At 36.3% G+C, this 25451-nt stretch overlaps 1 protein-coding gene and 1 pseudogene across 3 annotated transcripts in view; one reads left to right on the forward strand and one right to left on the reverse strand.

Moving 5' to 3' along the window:
- Positions 1-282: 282 nt before the first annotated feature.
- The window catches only part of RAP1B (RAP1B, member of RAS oncogene family), a 46891-nt gene continuing 21722 nt past the window's right edge, over positions 283-25451 (reverse strand). For both annotated transcript variants that reach the window (XM_079938445.1, XM_079938444.1), the window contains 7 exons: positions 10312-10393; positions 9171-9239; positions 7857-7913; positions 6792-6932; positions 4633-4776; positions 3843-3959; positions 283-1607 (listed from right to left, as the gene is read on the reverse strand). In XM_079938445.1, the coding sequence (XP_079794571.1) occupies positions 3873-3959; positions 4633-4776; positions 6792-6932; positions 7857-7913; positions 9171-9239; positions 10312-10368 (555 nt within the window). In that variant the 5' untranslated portion in view covers positions 10369-10393 and the 3' untranslated portion in view covers positions 283-1607; positions 3843-3872. The remainder of the gene's footprint in view (positions 1608-3842; positions 3960-4632; positions 4777-6791; positions 6933-7856; positions 7914-9170; positions 9240-10311; positions 10394-25451) is intronic.
- On the forward strand, positions 10418-14386 carry LOC307194950 (small ribosomal subunit protein uS8-like; annotated as a pseudogene). The gene has a single exon. The product of its transcript is annotated as a small ribosomal subunit protein uS8-like (transcript).

The raw sequence follows: 25451 nt of genomic DNA on the forward strand, positions 1-25451 counted from the left end.
CTATTTTTTTAAAAATAATCTAAGTGTAACACCTGCCAAAGTATTTTCAATTCTTCCTCCTATACCTCAAAGAGCTACTGAACACTGCCCAGAAAGCATACGTTCATAAGTAATATTGCTTGATTTACAAAATTCTTTCCAAAGGAAAAATTCAAAAGATGGTTATGTGGATATTCAAACAATACTAAGAACAATATCTGACTTCTTTCTCTCATCATTTCTGTAATTAATGAGTCTGCCCAAATGTTAAATTATGAAACCACGCTATGCAAAATGCACCCATTCCATTTAAAAAGAAGTTAAACCCATATTTATTTACTAGCACTGTTAAACATTACACAAAACACATTCAAGTGGCAAGTAATTATAATGCAAGCCCTTGCATGGCAATCCAAATTTATTGAACTACTGATGCTAAGTTATACAAAATTGCACCACTTTAATTAAGGCTTTTAGTTTACATTTGGCCACCTCAAAAGTAGTTGTAACATTAGGTTGGTCAATTTAAATACTGTGGCTCCCTGTTGGATAGACACACAATCTTTACACCCAAACGTTAATGCATACAAAGCAACAAGGCATTGTTAAATAAAACAGCAATAGTTACTGCAACTTAGGCCTTGTGACCAATTACACATGATTAAAATTACTTCCCACATTCACATCCACAGTACTCGTCCACCATTTAACATCTCAACCAAAACGTTACACATGTGAAACAATCACTAACAGGCAAAAATACTAAACCTGTATATTTGGTATTGCAAATACACTTATGCATGAGCAAGCAGGGGATTCACAGTGAGAATCTACAGCTGCAGAAGCCTGAAAATGATTTACAAAAATTGTTAAATCATTAAAAAATTGTTTGAAAATATACACTTCTTGTTGTAGACCCCCACTGTACACACAACTATAAACATTGTTCCCTATGTAAACAAAAAAGGAAACATATAATAAAAGATTTGAAAAGTCTGGACATTTCCTTCCCAACAGATATTAAAGGCAACGTCTTTAATCTAAGACATACTGAAAGGACTATCATATTTTAAAGACAAGATCACTGTCTCCACAGGTTTTTAAAAATTAAAAAAACTATATAGCTGTGTTAATCAAAGCGCTTATTTGTACAATACAATGATAATGACCTTGAATTTCTTAAAAAAAATTACAATAAGCTACAAGTATCAAAGAAGCGAAGTTATCTGGAGTAGTCTATATAGGAGCTCTTTGGACTTTCTTTTATTATGCTAAAATAGTGGTGCTTTTAGGATTTACATTATTGTACTCTCCAATACAAAGTATAGGGCGTGTTAAAGTATACAGTACACCATTTTCATACATGTACAACATTGGTGGATGAAAAATGTCTCTTAGCAGTAATACTGGATTGTAGCCTCTGGTTTTACCAGCTGCATACTCTAGGACTATTATATAAGTAAAAATCTCTCTTGTGATACTGGAAAGTGATTAGAATGTGCAAACTGATGTAGTAGCTTTCATCCGCCTCTTAAAGGGTACCACCACAGAAAGTCCATTTAAGATGTTGGTAGGTTTAACAAAGTTGGAATGCTGGCACTGTTGAATTGGGCAACAGTTCTTCAGACCTGTCAAAATGAGGAAATTAAATTAATTGAAAACATGGGGTGTAAACAGCACACTAAAGATCCAAAGGACATATTAAGACAACAGTGCTAAAGTGTCAGAAATAAATATAATACAGGTTCTTATCCTCGTCATTACATTATGACCAGGTACCACGAATCATGGCAAAGCATAGGTAGACATTTTCATCTTTTTTGGAATGACTTCATCTATTCTGCTGCCTTCTTGAAAGTCAGTCAAATGTAAGTTGAGTGTACCTTAATGCAAATTTCTTTGTATTACCTTCCAAAGATTAAAAGCAAGGAAAAAAAAAAAACCACCACATTAAAATTGTACATTAGGTCACCTTTACTAGAATTAGGATTATAAAACAGACATCAATATTAACAAAATGGCTGATCTATAAGTGTTTACAACCCTAGAATTACATGAGGAATACAGAATGCACATCTAACCAGGCTTTCTAGTATTAGAAAATCAAGACTTTTCTTCCCTACTCTTCCAATAAGAGTGGCTAAAAAGCTGGTGCAGAGAAGTGAACAAGATAGAATTTATTTCACGAAGGCTCTCTACAGTTGACAGCTATATACTTTTTAATTCTACATAAACAGATTCTACCAACTCTAAGATAGATGTCAGAAAAGGCTGTTATTACACTAAAATCATACCAAATTAAACTTAAAAAAATTTGAGTGATGTAAAGAAGGTAAAATCAGAACTCACGGCTCTGTCATTTATTTGTTTAACTTTGGATGATTTTCTGCACACATGCCTGGGCTAAAAAAATGTTTCTTTTTTTTTTTTTAACTGGTTTTCTGGGAATCAGATTTGTTGCAAGCTTCAGAAACGTTGTTAATATAGATGTAGCTGATGAAATAATTTCCACAAATGCTTTGAACTTTAAGCCCTCGTTTGGAGTCTGAGTTTTCTAAGTTTCCTAAATCTTAGCAGGTTGAATGTAGCAAATTGGAAAGGACAGATGGGAGTGTGTGAGCTCAGGCACATGTGTGCTGCTAAGAATGCGCATGTGGTTGGAAATGAGAGGATATAGAACATGAGAGGTTGTATCTCTAAACAGAAAGCCTTAAATGGAGAGTAGGGACAAAAACTCTAGAGAGATACAGAATCAGAGTTCTATGGTAGTATAGGGCCATTTAACACAGGAAGCAGCAGAGCTACAAACATTCAAAGTTCCCAAGGATAAGAGTACAGTAAGATATGGTTTAACAATACCTGGCAAACAGCAGCTAATAGGTAAGGGTTTACCATGTGCCAGACACTGAACTAACTGCTTTACAAGTATTAACTCATTTAATATGACTGTTTTCAAAAACTATGTTACAGTGTTGTATGCTCAGTTTTCCTTTGCTGTCTCATCTCAGGGTTGTATTTGTGGTTCTCTCTTCCTGGGAACTCTTCATCCCCTACACAATTTCTACTTATCCATCAGATTTCGACTTAGATATATCTCACTCTGACAGACTTTCCCTGAATCCACAGTTCACATCTGACTGGTCTGGTGCCCCAGTTAAATGCTCCAATAGCACCCATAATAGTGACTAATTATGGACTTGGGAGACAGATCACAGTTCAAATTCTGAGTGATGTACTCAGATCACTAGATTCAATTCTGACTAGGCTATTCACTAATTGCAGGGCTTGAACAAGTAACAATCTTTCTGTGCCTCAGTTCACTCATCTGTAATATGGGAATTATAATAATTCTGCCTCACAGGATTGTTGTGAGAGTGCAATTAACATATATAGGCAGTACTTAAGACTGCCTGGAGCATAATATATAAGGGGTTTTTTATTATCAGTACCATGCTGGACTTATTCTGCAATAGCATTTATCATATTTTGCAATTGTTTGTCTAATTCTCCAACTAGACCTTAGTTAGCTTAAGGCAACAAAGAAGAAAGCAGAGAAGACTGGTTTTCATCACCACTGTATTGTCAACACAAACCAGTGACCCACTGAGGCATGAGTATATACTGGATAAACTCATCTAGAATTCTCACTTATGTGGAATACCTTACTTCTGATGATGATATATAAATGAAATAATTATTTTAATTACTAGGATATCATATTAACTCGTATCTTAAAAGGGAAGTAACCATTTCTCTTTTAGGAAAAAAAATCCTATATTTACTTTCTTAACCCTTAATAAAGTTGAGGTTAAAAATTAGAGGAAACAAACAAACAAAACAGAGGAAAAGATAAATCAACATACCTGGCTCAGAGCTACAATGCATTTAGTATATTAAAGCAGCTGACATGACGACTTTTTGCGGGCCTTCCCAGGCACTGGAGTTTTTCTGTTAATTTGCCGCACTAGGTCATAAAAGATCTGCAAACACATTAAATTTTTAAAAAAATTTACAGGGAAAAAAAGCCCCCAAAGAACTAAAAGTGAAAGAGTAAAATGAAAAAATTGAACTTTCCATGAACTTTTTCCCAGAAAGCAAATATTCTGTTCAGTTAAGGAATGAGAGTAAAGCCAGGTATTCTTATAATCGCCAAGTTCTTTTGTTTATTTTTTGGGAGGGCTAAAAATCGTTCTCCTTAAAATAAATACGGAGTTGAAGGAGCTGCAGGGATCTTAGTTCAGACAGAACATTTACCACCATCCAAAGAGAACAATTATGTACTCTTCTTCAACTCTATGTATCCTTATTCTACAACATTATTTTAAGTCCCTTCAAGGCAACAACCGTTCATGCCTTTTTGAATTTGTCCTTGCCTTCATATACCTGAAGACTTAATCTGTCTTCCCCACCCCTATTATTTTCTGTCCAGTTTTCCTTCATTTTATGGTAAATTCCACTGTACCAGTATTTAATAAAGAGGCTCAAAGAGCATTATTGCTTATTAACATGCATTTACTTAACACAAGACTTCTGCCTATATGATCAACAAAGCACCCTGAGTACAAATTAACCTGGGGTTGTGTTAATATAGACTCATTATTTTCCATTAATTTGAATGCTAAATTCCAAATCATGAGTTCTATTTCACCATACCTCATTAACATTTATTTTTGATTTTGCAGAGGATTCTAAGAATGCACAGTTGTTCCATTGTCTTGCTAAATTTTGACCTTGTTCCTTTCCTACAACTCTTTCATCTTCCAAGTCACACTTATTACCAACCAGAATCATTGGAACCTAAAAAGGGTAAAAACAAGTAAACAAATATGCAATATAAATTCAAATCAAAATTCAAATTAAAATATTTCTAAGGATTACTTTTTATACTATGCCAGAAAAAATGCTAAGTTAATAACGTGTAATACAATTTACAGTTAAATATGAAAGCCTTGACAATGTTAATTTAAGAACTTTTCACATGAAATTTTTTTAGAAAACAAGCTATGATCTACTTATAAAAGAGGGTGAAAAACCCTTAAAATTGTAACACAATGGACTTTTATTTTATTTCGGCCATACCGCATAGCACGCGGGATCTTAGTTCCCCAACCAGGGATTGAACCCGTGCCCCCTGCAGTGGAAGCTCAGAGTCTTAACTGATGGACCGCCAGGGAAGTCCCTCACAGTGGACTTTTAACTAATTATAGTAAGCAAAACACAAAACCTTTTTAAAAGGAAGTGCAAAAGGGTATAACATAAAAAGCCAATATATTCCAAAATTTTAAAATGTTTCTCCAAGGGACATAAATCAATTTAAAATTTTCTGGTTTTCTAACATGTATTTATTAAATACTCATTCCCAATTTCATAACACAAAAAGGAGAAATCTGGAAAGCCCCCAAAGCAGAACTTTTAGCTTCTCATACAGTGTATATTAAAAAGCCAAAAAGTAAAATCATCTTAATTTACTAAAAATCTAGACCATATTAATCACGTGTTTGGATACATGTGATGTTTGTAATTTTAGAAGGACACTACAGGGAAAAATACTACTTATGCTGCAAAACTCCTATTAATCATTTAGAGATTGTCTTTCTAAAGAAGTTTTGGAAAAAATCCAAACTAGAAAATCAAGAATTTTGGCTTTTTACACAACTACTGAGCCTGCGTGTCTGGAGCCTGTGCCCCGCAACAAGAGAGGCCGCGACAGTGAAAGGCCCATGCACCGCGATGAAGAGTGGCCCCCGCTCGCCGCAAGCAGAGAAAGCCCTCGCACAGAAACAAAGACCCAACACAGCCAAAAATAAAAAAAAAAAAAAAAAAAAAAAAATTTTAAGAATTTTGGCTTTTTAAGGAACAGATTTATAGTATTATATTAATAAATACCTGTTTAATGCAACTGACAGAAAACCATAGTAGTTACCAGAGACACTGGTAAACAAACAGCTTTACCGAGGTTGCTGTAAGTATGTCAGGGTCCCCCAAAGTTCTCCTGCTTTAGAAGTCCAGGAAATGGCAGCATTTCCCATAGGTGCCCTCAAGCTCTCGAAATATTTGCTATAATTAAACTATACATAGTACAGTGGTTCTTAAAAGTGAAGTGCCCAGACCAGCAGCATCAACACCATTTGGAAATCTGTTAGAAATACAAATTCTTAAGCCCTATCCCAGACCTACTGAATCAGAAACTCTGAGAGTGGGGCCTGGCAATCTAACCAGCTTTACAGGTGATTCTGATGCAAGATCAATTCGATGCAAGATGAATTTATATATAGTGTGAAGAGGAATTAAAATAATCCATTTGAAGTTTCCTAAAGGGATTAAACTCCATTATGGTGTACTCTGAAGGGGCATGTAAATTTACATTAGAATCGAATATATCTGTTGCCTTTCTTTAAAAATTATTATCATTATGCTCCTTCTGTCATAGTTGCTTGAGATCTGTTCATATGTTGTTTTGATTCATGTTAAAAAGGCTCTTAAATCTGCCAGAAATATGGCCAGAACATCATATGCTCTATTAGTAATATTTGCCACCAACACCTCTCCTTCTTCACCAAATGCATGATTTTAAAACAGGAAGGGTATAAAGTTTATTTTACACAGGGGAGAGGAGGGTATTTCTCACTTTTTACATTATATATAGTGTTAAAGATATGTTTTTCCCCATCAAGGAAAAGCTTTTGAAAAACAAACAAAGCCCCCCAAATACATTAACTTTAAACTGGATTTAAATTCAAACCTTTAAGTTGGATATCACTATAATAAGGGTTTGAAACAAAATATATTTATTTATTACGAAGCCAGCTTACATCATCAGTGTCTTTAACTCGAAGAATCTGTTCTCTCAGATCTTGTAAATCATTAAATGTGGACTGTGCTGTGATGGAATAAACTAATGCAAAGCCTTGTCCGTTTTTCATGTACAAATCCCTCATTGCTGTAAATTGTTCCTACAGTAGAAAGAAAGAATCATTAAAAAAAAATAATGTTAAAAAAATGTTTTGACAGATAATTTGACAATTTTCGAAGTCGATAATTAGAGCTCAAAGAAGAATGCAGTAGTGTTATGTAACATCTCTTAAAATTACAGCCTGTGGCTATTTGAAAAAATCAGTATTTCAAGAAATAAGTGTTTTACTTAAAAATAATACACCAGAGCAGATTTATGTGCAGTAAATATACTCAAGTGGAACAGAAATGTCCTGTGTCCAAATGCTAAAGGCAGCTTTTTAATATATCATAATGTGTAAGGCACCCAAATCAAATCACCACGTTACCCACAGCTAGCTCACAATGCTCTAGGTTCTATGGGGGCCACCAGCACGTTACCTGTATCTTGCCATTTTCCCCCACTTTTCCTCCTTCACTAAACTGTAAGCCTTTGAGTGTAAGAATACAATACACAGCACATATCAGGTACTCAAACATTAGTTGAATGAATACCACATATCCAGAATAAATTTTCCCTTCACCTTCAGGTACCAACAAATCTAGTTGGTCTGTAAATATATTGAAGGAGGAAAGATAGCATTCAAAATACTTCATACAGCCACTGAGGAATAAATGTACACTCTAATATTATTTTCCACATTATTTAATAAATGGTAATACAGTTTAACTTGTTTTAAAAGTACTAGCGGGACTATGAAAACTTTCATACAAAATTTCTACTTATTTCTTCAATAAATGACCCACTGCAATGGCAAAGCACACACACAAGAAAAGAATTCAAGAGGATAAGGAAAACAGCTTTAAGATTTAATGCAAGCAGTACTTTTAAATAAGCTTAACTAATGTTTGTCTACAGAATACTAGCATCTAAAGGTCAATACTGCACAAGCTGTGCATATACTTTGGTACTCTGTTTTACATACCGTTCCTGCAGTATCCAAGATTTCAAGCATACACTGTTGTGCATCTACTTCAACTTGCTTGGGGAAAAATTAAAATAGATATTCATTTTTTTAAACGTATACAAGACTACTTTAATATACCCAACAGCTAATATGATATTTAAAACAGAGACACAGATTATAGCAACTTCACAACTAATTTCAAGCAATACTCACTTTAACAAAACAGGAGAAAAAAATAGCTAGAAAACAGGTCTACTGACCCCCAAATTGCATTAGGTGCAAAAACCATGTGTTCTGAATTTAACACAAGGATATCTATTGATACAAGATACACAAGATCCAACCTCAATATGAATCACTCAGCACTTAAATCTGGAGAGGAAACGATTTCAAAATAGCTCAAAAAATTATTTTAAAACCAGTAATAGTTCCAATAATACCAGAAGTAATTGTCCATCTCAATTCTCCCATACTTTAGATATATCTTCATTTCTCTAGATAACCACATCCCCTTCACCATATTGGAACAACAAAATTTCTGGGAGCAAGGAAGCAGAGGAGAGCTATCAAATAAATTATATATCCCTGCTACCCTTTTTACCTAACATTTCCTAGGGAACAAAGTTATATACGTGGAAAGAAGAGTAATATTGCCTCACTGCTGGGGTGCAGAAAGGGGTTTCCAGTTTGTTTTGGTAGACTGTGGACACAGAGGGAGGAACGGAAACACAATGTCTGCACAGCAGCAGGGGCCAGGCTGGCCACTATATCCAGGTGGGGGGATAACTCTCTCCCTGCTAAATAAAAAATCTCTGCGCATTTATAGTTTTATTGTCACATGTTGTACAAGTGAACATATGGACAGAAATAAACCTTTCTACTATTATGAGCAGTGGAACTTTCTCAAGGAGTTGTAAGTAGGAAGGTTAGGGAGACTTTTGTACTTATATCTTTATATTAAAAAGAAGGGAGCCTGAGAGTATTCAGTCTTTGGGGGGCAGAAAGGGGAGAGAAACATGGAGCTACCACTTGAAATGCATGGCCCAGCTCTAAGGTTAGTGTGTCAAATTACAATTTTGTGGTCAGTATAAACTTAAAATTCTTTGAGAGAGAGAGATAAGACAGAGAACAAGAGTGACTGTTTGAGATTCTCAAGCTGGTAAACACACAATGCCAGGAAATAATCAGGTGTGATCTTTCCCCACTAATTTTATAAATTATCTCTGCTTCTTCGTCCTACTTTGTAAACAACATTTAATAATTATTAAGCTAAAACAAGAATTTATATTTATAGTAAAGTCAAAAGCAAAAGGCCTTCTAAAGTTAACATACCTTTCTATAAGAATCTTCTATCGTAGGATCATATTTTTCAACAAAAATTCCTTGAACAAATTGTACAGTCTGAAAAAAATTAACATACCATTATACTCCCCCCAAAAGAACATATTCAATTCTGCACATTTTAAAGTATTGACTTCATATAGCTAGTTATACCATTGATTAAAAAAACATAACCGCAACTATATTTGAATATACGCATGTGGTGGGAAAATTACTTTAGAAAGCTTTTTTAAAAAAAGTTAATAACCACCAAGCTCCTTATTGGTTAAGTCTAAATTTAGAGATCATATATTGAAAAATCATTAAATGGCTCCTGTTTCAGTCCTAAGGGCTTAAATTTGAATTTTAGTTAGAAAGTGGCTAATTATCTTGTGTACACACATATGTGCACACTCACAACACCTCCCCATTACTTTGGATATATTTACAAATGAAAAAGCAGTTCATGCTCCATTGTACACACTTCTCAGTTTGATCCAAGCATGTCAAATTCTGTGCTAGGTGTTTAAGTGGCAAAGTAAGATGGTCAATCTATCTTACTGTGGGGCTTTGCTAAACTCTGAACTGTGCATCAAGTTATTTCCCCTAAGTTTCTCTCCTTCCCCACCCACCACTGTCAAGTTGTGTCTTCTTTCTTGCTTTACTATTTCTTGATGCAGAAAACATGGTGGGACAGTCAAAGGTAATCTTTGAAAAAGTTTTTTATATAAGGTGTATTTAATTTTTATAACAAAATTTGTATTGTAAGCCAACTCACAATGAGATGGACCAAAATTTATTCCTGTCTGGCTCTGAAATGCAGACACCCATTTATATGCGCTGAAAGTCAGTCAGTTAAAGAACGGACTCACTTTGGCATAATACTTCTTTGTGTTAAATCTCTTTATGTGTTCTTTCCCTTCCGTGCTTAGTCCAAACTGTATTCTAGTCTGGAACCCATGTTTCAGAGAGAATATGATCTACCCAGATACAACTAAAAGTTGACTAAATTACAAGAAAAATATTATATTACTTCTAAAATCATTACGAGATTTCACCTTAACAAATAAAGACAAATAAGCAAAACCTAAAACTCAACAGAAAAAGAACACGTCTTGGAGTAAATAGCTTGGGTACAGTGAGAATATCTTACCAGAGCAGATTTTCCAACTCCTCCAGAGCCAAGAACGACTAGCTTATACTCACGCATGGTGCAAATTTGTAAAATCTAGTACCTTATTAAAGAAAAAAAAAACAAAAAGAATTCTTAAGTACTATCTTTGTATTCATGTCCTTCTTATATAAACAAGACATTCAAGCATTTATTTAAAATGACTACTATACCATATTAATATGGAGCATTTCATAAACAGACTTACTAAAGGATGCTGCTGGTGGTGCCCTTTACAAAACATCAGAGGAGGAAAGAAACTGCAGAATTATAGACGTGACTTTTAGCCCTATCCTAAATTCAATTACAATAAAATATTTACTCCATCAAGAAAAAAAGGGAGGAAGGCTGAAAAACAACATTAAGGGGCATTCTGTTAGCTATAAGATGGCAATAATAGACATGTTATCCCCCTTTACTGAACCATCTGCAACCCTGAATCACAAGTAGTTGAGTGCCTACTAAGTACAAGGATATACCCAATGAACAACAAAAAAATGCCTGACCTCAACTGAGCTAACATTCTGGTAAAGATGAACACGATAGGGGAGGGGTCTGCAGACAAATCCAACTGACTACCTGTTTTTGTACATAAAGTTTTACTGAAATACAGCCACACCCATTCATTTGTGTATTGTCAATGGCTGCTATCTTGTAATGGCAGAGCTAAGTCATTATAACAGAGGCTGTCTGGTTCACAAAGCCTAAAATATTTACTATGTGGCATTTATAGAAAAAACTTGCTGGTCTGAGATACATAAACGGTTAAGTGAGTTAGCAGAGAAAGCAGACCAAATATATATTCCTGAAGTGGGTGTGGGGTGTGGGGTTGGGGGACAGATGGGGTGGCACAAGGAAACTGAAATGGTCAGGAATCAGAAGATCTCAAGAACACGAAAGCCCAGACTGAAAAAGTCTACTGAGTGTTCAGTATGCTGAAATGGTGGAAATCAAAACAAAATAAAACTGAAAAGAAACAATCCATACCAAGGCTCATCATTAGAAAATTTCAGTACACTAAGGAGAAAGAAAGAGAGATCCCAAAAGTTTCAGGGTGGGGAACAACATGAGAACACAAAGCTCCCACATTCCTAGAGAAAAATAATTGGCCAGTGGCCATGGTACAAAAGTAGCCACCAGAATAGGTTTTAAACCTTCTTAATCAAGAAATGACAGTTCTTTAGTCATAGTAACACAATACCAGGACTGGTTTAAACACATTTAACCAACCAAAAACCATTTGCTTCAGTGAATATGCTTCTGCAAACCAGCCTATTATTGATAGCCCCTTATTTCTGAAAGTCAGTCAGTTAAGAATGGACTCACTTTGGCATAATATTTCTTTGTGTTAAATCTCTTTATACGTTCTTTCCTTCCAGTCCACACTCTTAGAAGATAGCATTTGTTTTACCTATCTCTATATGCCATCTCTTTATTTCTTCTCAGGACGCCATGTCTAATTCCAAGGACTTCTTTTCAAAAATTTCTCCTTCACTCCCACCTTTAAATCCTGTGTTTTCTCCATTCCTTAATGGGGGGGGTGGGGGGGTCAGGGAAGCAAATATAAAAACCACCAAAGAAGTCGGCTGCTGACTTTCTCACTTACTAGTTCCTACATTTCTAAACTTACTGAACTCATTATTTCCATAGACTTTTTTCCAGTTCCGGAACACTGTCTCCATAACTTTTGTGAACTGCATGGTTCTTACCAGATATGATTTTAGGAAAAAGGATATGAAATAAAAGTTGAATCACCTTTCAGCTTTAAGAATATTCCACATGGTAGTCTGCATTTAATTTGGGACAAATAAATCTTTCTTTGTAAACATATAACTCCAGTCAGGTTTATTTCTTTTAATGTAAAAAATCATTTAAAAATAGGATTACTGGGCTTCCCTGGTGGCGCAGTGGTTGAGAGTCCGCCTGCTGATGCAGGGGACACGGGCTCGTGCCCAGGTCCGGGAAGATCCCACATGCCGTGGAGCGGCTGGGCCTGTGAGCCACAACTACTGAGCCTGCGCATCCAGAGCCTGTGCTCCACGACGGGAGAGGCCACAACAGTGAGAGGCCCGCGTACTGCAAAAAAACCCACAAAAAACAAAAAAAACCCTAAGTTTCAAATTGATTAAAGAGCCCAATGTCAAAAAAAAAAAAAAAATTATAGGGCTTCTCTGATGGCGCAGTGGTTGAGAGTCCGCCTGCCAATGCAGGGGACACGGGTTCGTGCCCTGGTCCGGGAAGATCCCACATGCCGTGGAGCGGCTGGGCCCGTGAGCCATGGCTGCTGAGCCTGCGCATCCAGAGCCTGTGCTCCACGACGAGAGAGGCCACAACAGTGAGAGGCCCGCGTACCGCAAAGAAAAAAAAACGGATTACTTAGGTGATAATTCTATTCAGTTCCATGCACACATTAGCCAACCCCATGGACCTACATTAATATTTGAGAAATATTTAAAAATAAACTTAGGATTTTCATGAAAGATGCCTTCAAATAAATTTTTGTTTCTGAACCCATCTAGAGGGAATATGGTAACTTTGGGGACAAGAATTTCCTAAACATCCCAAAGAGCAAACCAACTAACTGTAACACAAATAAAATTAGACTCATCTCCCTGCATCTTTTATCCTTTAGGTAGCTGGGCTGTGTCACTTTTTGATGCCTTCTTTGTCATTGTTTATCATTAACTTAAAAAGAAAAAAAGACTCACTTCAGTGAACACGCAGCAAAATGCCAACCAATCAGCAATTGCCTCACCTGAGTAACACTGCTTTTTACTTGTTGACATTAACTCACTCCTGCCTTTGAAAGTCTGTGAATCTTTGGACTCTGAAATTCCCTAAAAACCCTATAAGACTAGCAATCTGCTCTGCTCAGGGGAGGCAGTATCAGACCAGGATAGCTTTTCCTTAAGTAATCAATAATTTCAGCTTTGTGTTTTCTGTTTATATATTGAATGGTGTCTCTCGTTCTTTGGGACAGTCAACCTAAGACCCTCATTTGGCATCACTCCAAATGATGCCCTTAGACAAACAAGTGTACTGAATGGGCTGCCTGTGTCCAACTTGTTTGTTCTTTGATTTTCCTATCAGATGAGTCAATCTCAACAATGACGGGTGCTCCAATCAGTGCTTGAGCTCACATTGCTAACTTTGTTACCCTAGGATTTGTACCAAGTAGGTTTTTGTATAAGGCAATTAGGCCTTTTGGCTTTGGCTTGGAGTGTCCTATTTGATAAATATTTTTGCCATTAGTTTATAATTCTTCAGCTACTTGCTTTGCTTTTGTTCATCTACTTGCTCAAAATTTTGTCTCACATGTTTTGTTTTGTCCTGTACTGTCTTGTTTCCATTCATTGAATAAGGGAGTGCTCCGTGTGGAATGGATGGACACAGGCCTGAGAGCCTCCAATGCAATTCAAACTGGCCCCAAGCACTAAAGGTTAAAGATGAGTAACATCAGTGACCAATTCAGGCAAAGTTGAGTGATGGGCCAAACATCACCTCGGGTCACTTAAACTTTCATGACAGCATTACAAGGTCAATAACCATGGGGTTTATTATGTGGCACCTTCCTAACTTCTGCTTGATCAGGGAACCTGAGAATCTGTTTGTAAGGACACATTTGTTAAAAAAAAATTTAAACTCTTTCTGCCATCTTTCTGTGCTGATATAATGGTGCACACGAAAGTCCTAGCTGATGCTCTCAAGAGCATCAATAATGCTGAAAGGAGAGGCAAGTGCCAGGTTCTTATTAGGCCATGCTCCCAAGTCATCATCCAGTTTCTGTGATAATGAAGCATGGTTACATTAGCAAATTTGAAATCAATGATCACAGGGCTGGGAAAACTGTTGTGAACCTCACAGGCAGGTCAAACAAGTGTGAAGTGATCAGTCCCTAGATTTGATGTGCAACTCAAAGATCTAGAAAAATGACAGAAAAACCTGCTCCTGTCCTATCAGTTTGGTTTCACTGAGCTGACAACTTCAGATGGCATCACGGACCATGAAGAAGCAAGATAAAAACACAGGAGAGAAAATCCTGGGATTCTTTTTCTAGGGATGTAATACAAACATGCAAATAAAATGCCTCAATGGGGACTTCCCTGGTGGTCCAGTGGTTAAGAATCTGCCTTCCAATGCAGGGGATGCGGGTTCGATCCCTGGTTGGGGTACTAAGATCCCACATGCCCTGGAGCCCACCCTCTGGAGCCCATGCGCCACAACTAGAGAGAAGCCTGCGCACGGCAACAAAGATCCCATGTGCCTCAACTAAGACCTGACAGCCAAAAAAAAAAAAAAAAGCCCCAATGGAAAAAAAATTTAAAGCACTCTTAAGTCATTTTTATCTAGGAATAATTTACATCCAGTAAAACAAGCAGATCTTAAGCATACAATTAAATGAGTTTGGGCATATGCCAATACCCCCACAACCACAGACACAGCCCTCATTCAGATTTAAAACACTTCCAGGGACTTCCCTGGTGGTCCAGCAGTTAAGAATCTGCCTTCCAATGCAGCGGATGCGGGTTCCATCCCTGGTCGAGGAACTAAGATCCCACATGCCATGTGGCAGCTGAGCCTGCGCACCGCAACTACTGAGACTGCACGCCACAACTAGAGAGAAGCCTGCACGCCGTAACGAAAGATCCCGTGTGCCGCAACTAAGACCCGACACAGCAAAATAAATAAATATTTGAAAATTTATATTAAAAAAAGATTTAAAACACTTCCATTACCCAGACAGTTCCCAATGTGCCTCTTCCCACTTAATTACCCCAACACCGTTTTCTTGACTCTAGTGATCTCTTTCTTATTTGCCAAGGCCATACCTCTTCTAGGAAAAACTTCTGTGTCTTTTATAAACTTCCAATATAATCTCAACTCTTGCACTTACACTGGTAAATTACAAAAATTGTGACTTTGACAACTGCAACATAACAACAGGACTTATGGCCAACTTTTTTTTTTTTTTGCGGTACACGGGCCTCTCACTGTTGCGGCCTCTCCCGTTGCGGAGCACAGGCTCCAGACGCACAGGCCCAGCGGCCACGGCTCACAGGCCCAGCCGCTCCGCAGCATGTGGGATCCTCCCAGACCGGGGCACGAACCGCGTCCCCTGCATCAGCAGGCGGACTCACAACCACTGCGCCACCAGGGAAGCCCACGGCCAACTTTTAAAATGTCAAAATTAATACTTTAAGAGGAATTATAAATATAGAAAAATTATGAGACAAAAATAACATTCAATAATCTTCTCTAATTGGTATTCTGAAGCCTCAAAATAAAATGACTAAGATTGTCTCTCTTTACTCCCCTGCTCAAACCTTTGGAAACCTACCCTCCCTGAATCATTGTCTCTTTATACTATCCACAATACCCTTCTATTCCATCTGCTCCTTACCCATACCTCTAAAATGAACTACCTTTCTTGGGGGTTTCTCAGCAAAGGAAAAATTATACTAAACAACCGCCTCTTTAAATTGCTGAAGTGGAAGTCAGAGCTATAGAAACTGAATTTAAAGACTGGTCTAGAATTTAGTTGGGAGTTATGCTTAAAGATTTTTCTAAATCTCAGGTAGACTGACAGAAATTTGTTGCAGGATCCCAACTTACTTACTAATTACTCAATTTCATCATAGAGGAAAAAGGTTAAAAGCAGCATGATAGTCAAGACCAGATTCAAACAGCCCAGCCTGTTAAAAAAAAAAAAATTGGCCTTGAGAGAACAAGAACCTATTTAGGAAATACACTATTTCAGGGCTAGATTGGTCAACATTTAGTATTGTAGACAAAATGAACACTACATGATAGGAAACAAAATAAAAATTGACTCCAGGAAATTTTAAAGGGAGACATGTCCCTTCTTTCTGTAAATGGGCTCAGACCTGAATAGGAAACTGAAAATGGAAAATCAGAAAATCTACAATAGTTGAGCATTTTCAGAGATCCTCACAAAGTAAACAAGCTAAAAAGAAAAATTAAACCAAAAGGTCTTTGTTTTCTAAGAAATGGGGGCCTATGGGTGAGGAAACTTGTACATACTGACTAAAAAAAGTAAACATTTATGTGAACTGCATTTCTTAATGCGATGCCTGGGGTCCTACTTCCCAGTTGCTTCATTTACCCATAAATGAGTATTACTTGTTGCTAGAATGAGTCAGGTTCATCCATATTATTGCTTCTATCAGTAATTTGTGTTCCTTCTATCTCTTATTGATAAAAAGCAGATCCACTGTATGGATATAGATAACATTTTCTTTATCCATTCACCCGCTCATGGACATTTGGTTTGTTTCCAGCTTGTGGATATTATAAATAATGCTTATCAATTTGTTTTAATTTTAGTAACTCAACCAAGAATTTTTACTGCAGATCTCTAAGATCACAGGAAATTGAGAACATTTCAAATTTTGAAGTAGGAAATATGAAAGTCATCAATAGACTTTCAAATTTAAAAACATAGTGACAAAACACATCTAACTTACCAATAAGCAGCTTTCTAACAAGGAACACTGGTAAGTAACAACCACAAATGAACATTCTCTTTCATTAATTTTTTTGGCCAGTATTTCCTAATATGGACAAACGACCAAAATATTTTTATTTAAATCCTAATAAATACCAATGCTACGGATATTATTTTCCTTAAAAAAAAAAAAAAGTCTAGCAGTATGAAAGCCAAGATTTGAGCTAATACCTGTTTTTCAAATCTGTGCCTTCTACTACACCAGCTTTGAAAAACTGTTCACATATTCTAAGCCTGGGATAAAACGTGGATTTCATTATGAATGCCAACTCTGATTGACTGGCAATGACCATTACTTCTGTTTTAAAAATTTCATGCACAATTTTAAGATGGGTAGAGTTATAACAGAATTTCAAAGGGATTTGTGATAACTGCTGTTTGAGACATTGAGAACAACTGTTCTCTTTCACTGAACTCCAAAAGAGGGACAATTTTGACAGCACAGCATAGTGGTTCACAGCACCTAAGTTTTAAATCCTCGTTCTGTATAACCTTGGCAAGTCATGAAACCTTTCAGAGCTTCCCTTTCCTTACAGGGAAAATGGAGACAGTAATGCCTACATGGTAAGGTTGTGAGATGGATACACAAGAGCATAAACTCCACAAAAACAACAATTTTTGTCTGTTTTATAATATCCCCGAACCTCAAACAGTGACTGACATATAGTATGTGCTCAACTAATTAAAGAATGAAATGTAGTGATTTCCCTCAAGAGTACTTACACATAGTAATAATCAATAAAAGATAGCTTTAAAAATAATTATAACAGCAATGGTCTGGGCTACTGCTCAATACAGTGTAGGAGAACTGATGTTCCCTCAGTTGAGAATCACTGCTCTACCCTTTTACCTACTAGCTTAATAAAACATTAAGAATGCAGGAGGAGGGCTGCTATCCAGCTTCTGTCTAATTTAGAAAGTTTCTTCTAGTTAGGCAAAAAGGTACAATGCATAGCCAGAACTATTTTATACAATGCATAGCCTAAAACTATTTTCCAATCATATGTGGGTTTCTATCCTTAATTTAGTCCTCCTGTCACTACAACCAGTTTGGAACATGTTAAAATCAACTGAACTATATTATAATTCTTTAGCTATACTTACTATTTAAGCATCATCTAAGAGGCATTTTTATTTATTTATTTTAAACATCTTTATTGGAGTATAATTACTTTACAATGGTGTGTTAGTTTCTGCTTTACAACAAAGTGAATCAGTTATACATATACATATGCTCCCATATCTCTTCCCTCTTGGGTCTCCCTCCCTCCCACCCTCCCTATCCCACCCCTCTAGGTGGTCACAAAGCACCGAGCTGATCTCCCTGTGCTATGTGGCTGCTTCCCACTAGCTATCTGTTTTACATTTGGTAGTTTATATAAGTCCATGCCACTCTCTCACTTTGTCACAGCTTACCCTTCCCCCTCCCCATATCCTCAAGTCCATTCTCTAGTAGGTCTGTGTCTTTATTGCCATCTTACCCCTAGGTTCTTCATGACCTTTGTTTTTTCTTCTCCTTAGATTCCTTTTATATGTGTTAGCATATGGTATTTGTTTTTCTCTTTCTGACTTACTCCACTCTGTATGACAGACTCTAGGTCCATCCACCTCACTACAAATAACTCAAATTCGTTTCTTTTTATGGCTGAGTAATATTTCACTGTATATATGTGCCACATCTTCTTTATCCATTCATCCGATGATGGACACTTAGGTTGTTTCCATCTCCTGGCTATTGTAAACAGAGCTGCAATGAACATTTTGGTACATGACTCTTTTTGAATTATGGTTTTCTAAGAGGCACTTTTAGAATACATTTTAACATCTCTGAAACTGGAATGTACCTTATAGCAAACTCCCTTGTCAATACAAAAAGCTAATTATATGTCAGTATTTTTAATCATTTAAAAATGTAGTTTAGGGAGAAAGACTGGGAAATAACTCTCCTGTAAGTCTTTAAAAAACATTACAATGGGGCTTCCCTGGTGGCACAGTGGTTGAGAGTCCGCCTGCCGATGCAGGGGACATGGGTTCATGACCCGGTCCGGGCAGATCCCACATGCCGCAGAGCGGCTGGGCCCGTGAGCCATGGCCGCTGAGCCTGCGCGTCTGGAGCCTGTGCTCCGCAACAGGAGGCCACAGCAGTGAGAGGCCCGTGTACCGCAAGAAAAAAAAATATATATATATATTGGTAACTACTGGCAGTTAAAAAAAGGGGGGGGGATTGGATGAAGGCAGTCAAAAGGTATAAACTTCCAGTTATAAGTGCATAAAAGGGATGTAATGTATAACATGATAAATTAACACTGCTTATATTACACAAAAGTTCCTAATAGAGTAATAAATCTTAGGAGTTCTCATTACAAGGAAAATATTATTTTCTATTTCTTTAATTTTGTATCTATACGAGATGATGGATGTTCATTAACTTATTGTGGTAATCATTTCATGATGTATCTAAGTCAGTTCATTATGCTGCACACCTTAAGCTTATACAGCGCTTGTACGTCAACTTTATCTCAATAAAACCAGGAAAAAAAGTGGCCATTAGAAAATCAAAAATGCCAAGTTTAGCCTGTCACTCAACTCACAATGAATTATAAAATATTCATGTTGGCAAAAAAGGGAATTTTTCAGATAAATAACATGCTGATTGTGATGTATGTTTAAAGAAAAGACAAGCTTAAAAGAACCAATTAAAATTCTTTCAATTCTATTTTTAAACCTTAATAACTAGTATGCCTCTTCTCAAAAAGGGCTAAGAGTTAACTATTAAACATTACAAAATTAAACTTATTATTTTAAGTGCTTTATAGAAAAATACTCTATACAATGTAAATATTGACATTTTAAACATTTTCCTCTCTTATATAAGCTGTATTTGTCTTTTTTATTAATTATCATGCTAAAAAATCTGGAAAGAAAAGATAAATAGGGTAGCAAAGTATTTAAGTTCTAAGTACTTGGATTGTATTCTGAGAAGCCTGTTGATCTGTTGTGCCTTCTTGTACATAAGTAGGAAATAAGGATTAAGACACACACAAAGATACAAAGTATCTTAGAAATTATTAGAAGTATATTAGAAATTACTGACAGATGGTAACTAGACATCATGGTGATCATAACTTTCATAATGCATATAAACGTTGAATCACTTGAAACTAATATAACATTGTTATACTTCAGTAAAAAAAATTTACAGAGTTCTGACTATTATGTATTATTGCAGTGGACTGCCATTTAAAGAGATGGGAAGAACAATTAAAACTATTTTATAATCAACAGAAAAACTGACACTGAAAGAGACTTTAACAACCTTCAAGTTAACGGCAACACCATCAAAAAGTGTTAGATGAAGATGTCAGCAATGGCGGATATCTCGGCTAAACATTTTGCCAAGAATTATGGTGCTATTGGTCAACTGTAAAACATTCTAGTTTGATTTCCATTGTAGGTGATGGGATTTGATTTTGTTGGTTTATATATGCTCTCTTTTATGGCATTTCTTGCACGTAATGGCATTTATCCAAAAAATCTGAATGCAGTTTGGAAGTTATCTGTAATGAATTATAAATGAACAATAACCTGTTTATATATTAATCTGAAATTCCAGAATTATTTGAATCAAGCTTTAATCTATGAATTCACCAATTATATTAACTCATTAGTTAATGAGGGAAACTCAAATGCCCATTTTTTGGGGGGTGGCTAAACAGGCAAGAACATAGAATATGTGCAAAATGAATTTATCAGTAGTGCCGTTTCTCATTTATACTTCTTCATCAGCGAGAAAGTGCATATATACAAGTAGACATTTATCCAGTTATAAATATGAAGCATGATTCACACAGCTTCTCCAACAATCTAACATTCCAGATGAAGAAAATCAATTACATTTGTAAAGAACTATCAAAACACGGAAAATTCCACTATGGTTACAACTGGAACTATTTTCTACACTAATTTTTCAAATGTATAAATATTTCTGCTACTTATCTATGAATAAAAAATTTAGGGGGTAATTTTCGGTATTATATGTCGTTTGCATTTAAAGATTCCTAATTTTAGTTACTTACATAGATCCCCTAAAATTTGTAGGACTACAACCAACTCCTGGATCAATCGAAGTAAGTGATACATTAGAGACTTATCTTTGCTTTCACTGGTTCTTTTTATCAGTTTAAGCAAGTGTTTAATTCTAGTCTCAGAGAAAAATCATAGCAAAGATATGTAATGACAAGAAAATAAAACCCCTATGGTTCCTTCTCAAGTCAAGTTTCAGTGTCGGCTTTGTAATTGCTTGAAATGAAAGTTGAGGAAAGAAGACACAATCATATTCTACATAAAGTTCAGTAAATTTATTTAAGATAATATTTCATCAATCAGAAATGATTGGCATTTTTACAAAAATACAAAACAATAATGGATGCTATAACGATTCTGAGCAGAAAATTCTGAAGACATTTATGAGTCAAAGAAAATAAAAATCAGTAAAGTTTTAGTCTAAATGTATTCACTATATAAAAGTACATATCAAAAAGCAAACAACTGATTCAATTATCTACCATTCTGTATTGCATATTTTTCCTTAACAAGACCTAGGGCACACCCAAGTTCAGATATTACTGTCCCCAATTAAGAACTATAAGAGTAAATCTAAATATCATCGGGGGAATTTTAAAAAGCATTACAAAATGATAAACAGATGTACTAAAAAAAACCTCTTGGCTATTTACTTCATGTTGACATTTACTGAAGACCTACAGTGAACCAAGAATTGTGCTAGAACCTGATGATTAAAAAAGAAAACCTAAGACATGACACCTTCTAATCAAGATTACTGTATTATAGCATTCAATATTCAACATTCATATGTGAGTCCCTTCTGTATGTTAGGCTCTGTTCCAGGCAAAGGGAATAAAGCAGTGAATAAAAGACACTGCCCCAATAATTTACTGCCCCGGGGTGGGGTGGGGGAACAAATAAAATCAATATAAAATATGTCAATCTGACAAGCATTATGGAGAAAAACATATAAAACAAGTTAAGGGAGATAGTGTGGGAATGGAGAGATTATAGCTCAGTACCCAGTCATTTCAACAAATTGATATTAAATCCTATTTTTAACAAAACACTCTACCATTAGGCTTTGTTCTGTTCAGTAACTTTAATATTTTTGGTGGGATAATGTTCCAACTAATTTGTGGCTGAAGTTAAATGTGGATTGGGGAGAGTCACAGAGATTTGTCTAGGATCCACGAGAGAGCTCATGGCTTCTATGCCCCTTCTTCCTTTGCTAATAGGGGTATAAATGGGATTTCTGGAGGAATCTAAACATTAGCTGGTCTTAGGAGGTACCGTTATTCAACATGTACAAAATGCCCCTCGGTGATTTCCTTTGCCAGCTCTGGACAGGAGGATATTCATGATTCCCCCCATTGTGTAGAAAGAATAACACATAGATCAGGATAGAAGAGAATGCTCCTGACTCATGAATACTCAGGATGCAGTCCTTAGGAGGGTAGTGTCCAGGAAACATCTTTGAAGTATTCCTCGCACTATCTCAGCCCACATTGATCGTTCCTCTTTCTGACAGGCTGTACCAAATACTTTAGGATTTAATCATACACTATCTTGTCTTCTAAGAGGAGGAAAAAAGTTGTAGAAAGCAACATTATCTTGTGATTTAAGAGGCTTGGCTCTATTTTAGAAGTTAAATAATTTGAGATAAATAAATTTATTCTCAATTTCCAGGTTCCTTTGTCTGTAAAATGAGGAAATAAGGGAAAGTGAAGTATTGAGCAGAGATGCCTTACTCAGCCCGGTAGGCATGCAAATGCCTCAAGCAGCAAGGTGTTAATATTAGGGAATGGTGTGGATTGCAGCCAAATAGAGCGAATGCTTATACAGCTAAAATCTTTCAAATTCTAAAAACTGTGAATACTGTGAAAACCAACAAATCTATTTGAGTTACGGAGATTTGGACACCAGTTTTTTACTTCTGGACTGGATGAACTCTAAGGTCCCTTTCAATTCCAAAATGTACTGTTACATCAAGTTTTGAAGAATTATAATTCAGATATAATTTTTAAAGTATCCTAACGTTATATTCCCTCTTCTTAATTAATATAAAAAACGATACACAGTTGACCCTCGAACAACATGGGTTTGAACCATGTGGGATCCACTTATACATGAATTTTTAAAAATAAATACGTACTACACAATTGGAGGTTGGTTGACTCCTTGGATGCTCAGGGCTGACTGTAAAGTTATACTTGAATTTTCGACTGCACGTGTATTGGTCCACCTAACCCTCGTGTTGTTCAAGGGTCAATTGTAAAATTCTATGTTTGTAATAAAATTTAATGATAATGTAAATATTCTTTTCCTAACTTCATAATGGAGGGTTAATATTATATAGACATTTTAGAATTATCATCTTTCAAATATAATATAGATAAAACTAAATAAAAGACTGGAAACAATAAGGACAATCTCCCTATTCATAGGCTGTCCTATGGGAAAATCTGTCAACAACTACTGGGCATTCAACCAAGGCAAGATGCAAACGCCTTCTACATTTTCTTCTTCCTTCTGGCATGCTAGTCCAAGATGCTTTGTGCAGTTAAGGCTTCTTTCAAAGTAATTTAAGATTAGGGCATGGGCATGAGATTCTCCCTCAGGAAATATACTTCTCTTCAACTATCACCCCAAAAGAAGAGATTGGTTGTAGAGGGGATTATACATATTGATTATGGGGATTAAGATTGGGAAGTAAAATATAAAAAGAAGTAAAAAGTGGTTGTAAAGGAGAAGTCTATATATAAAATATGCAAAAAATGTGGAGTGGGGACCAAATGTCACCAGGCTGACCCATAAAACATTGAATAATAGATTCTAATTAAAGACTGCTTTAATCCTATCCAGGATAAAATATAATACACCATCAAACCAAAGGAATTAAGGAAACTTTGGTTATATTAATCCAGTAACAAAATTTGTATCCACAAGGTTACCTTGAAAATGCTTGAAATCAAGATTATCTTGAAAAGCAAATACACTGATTCTTTGTTTTTAAATGATGGACCTATGTTTCAATAACACAAAGCAATCCTATATTTTAAGCAAAACAAATAATCAACTGATATTTTTAGAGACATTCCTTAACCAAGTGTGGCTAATTCATTATCAATAAATAAAGAAGCCATTTGGCTAAGTTTGAGGACCAAACTTAGTTTTTCCTTATACCATAAAAGTAAAACTTATACTACCTTTGCAGCCCAGGGTGGTAAAACATGGATTCTAGAAATAAGAAAACCTAGAACTGGCCACCTATGCAATTTACAAGTGACCTGTCACTTATTTCTAGGCTTGTGTTTTTATGTGTAAAATGTGGACAATGATAATACCAATTTCACAGAGTTGATGGGCAGATTAAATAAGAATATATATTATCTATAAAAGCCTTAAGTGTTAGTCATTAACATTATCAATTAGATGCAGAGTAGCCATTATTTATTTATTTTGGTGTTCCCTATTTGGTCTAGAAATGTTTGTTGAATAAAAGAATGACTATCTAAAGACTAATAATTCATTTCCAGCAAAGGAAAGAAATACTTAGATTTTTAAAAGACCACTAACAAGTTACTTTTTTAGGTAAATTGCCATGTAAGTTCATCAGTTATTGACAGATGTCATGAATTCCAATGGAATTCTTGACATTAAAAAAAAATGAGGGGGACTTCCCTGGTGGCAAAGTGGTTAAGAATCCGCTTGCTAATGCAGGGGACACGGGTTCAAGTCCTAGTCCAGGAAGATTCTCACATGCCGTGGAGCAACTAAGCCCGTGCGCCACCACTGCTGAGCCTGCACTCCAGAGCCCGCGAGACACAACTACTGAGCCAGTACCAAAGCCTGTGCGCCTAAAGCCGGTGCTCCACAACAAGTGAAGCCACCGCAATGAGAAGCCCCGCGCTCTGCAGCAAAGAGTAGCCCCCGCTAGCCACAACTAGAGGAAGACTGAGTGCAGCAACGAAGACCCAATGCAGCCAAAAATAATAAAATAAATAAATAAATAAAAATAATAAAAAAGAGAAGACTTAAAAAAAAAAAATGAGGGGACTTCCCTGGAGTTCCGGTGGTTAAGACTCCGCACTTCTACTGCAGGGGGCATGGGTGTGATCCCTGGTTGGGGAACAAAGATCCAGCATGCCACGCAGCGTGGCCAAAAAAATAAAAAAAGAAAAAAAAGAAAAGGAAAAGGGGGGGAGGGGAGGAGAAGAAAGAACGTTTGAGATGCTTTGGGCATATATCTTTAAAAAAATTTTTTTTTAATATTAGTTTCTTATATTTGCCCTGTAGGAATTGAAATTTCAGTAGAAAAGAAAATGCTCTGGGCTTCCCTGGTGGTGCAGTGGTTGGGAGTCTGCCTGCCAGTGCGGGGGGGACACGGGTTTGAGCCCTGGTCCGGGAGGATTCCACATGCGGCGGAGCAGCTGATCCTGTGCGCCACAACTACTGAGCCTGCGCTCTGGAGCTTGTGTGCCGCAGCTGCTGAAGCCTGGTGCCTAGAGCCCGTGCTCCGCAACAGGAG

Source organism: Stenella coeruleoalba (assembly GCF_951394435.1).
Source record: "Stenella coeruleoalba genome assembly, chromosome: 11".
NCBI classification, from domain to species: Eukaryota; Metazoa; Chordata; class Mammalia; order Artiodactyla; family Delphinidae; genus Stenella; species Stenella coeruleoalba.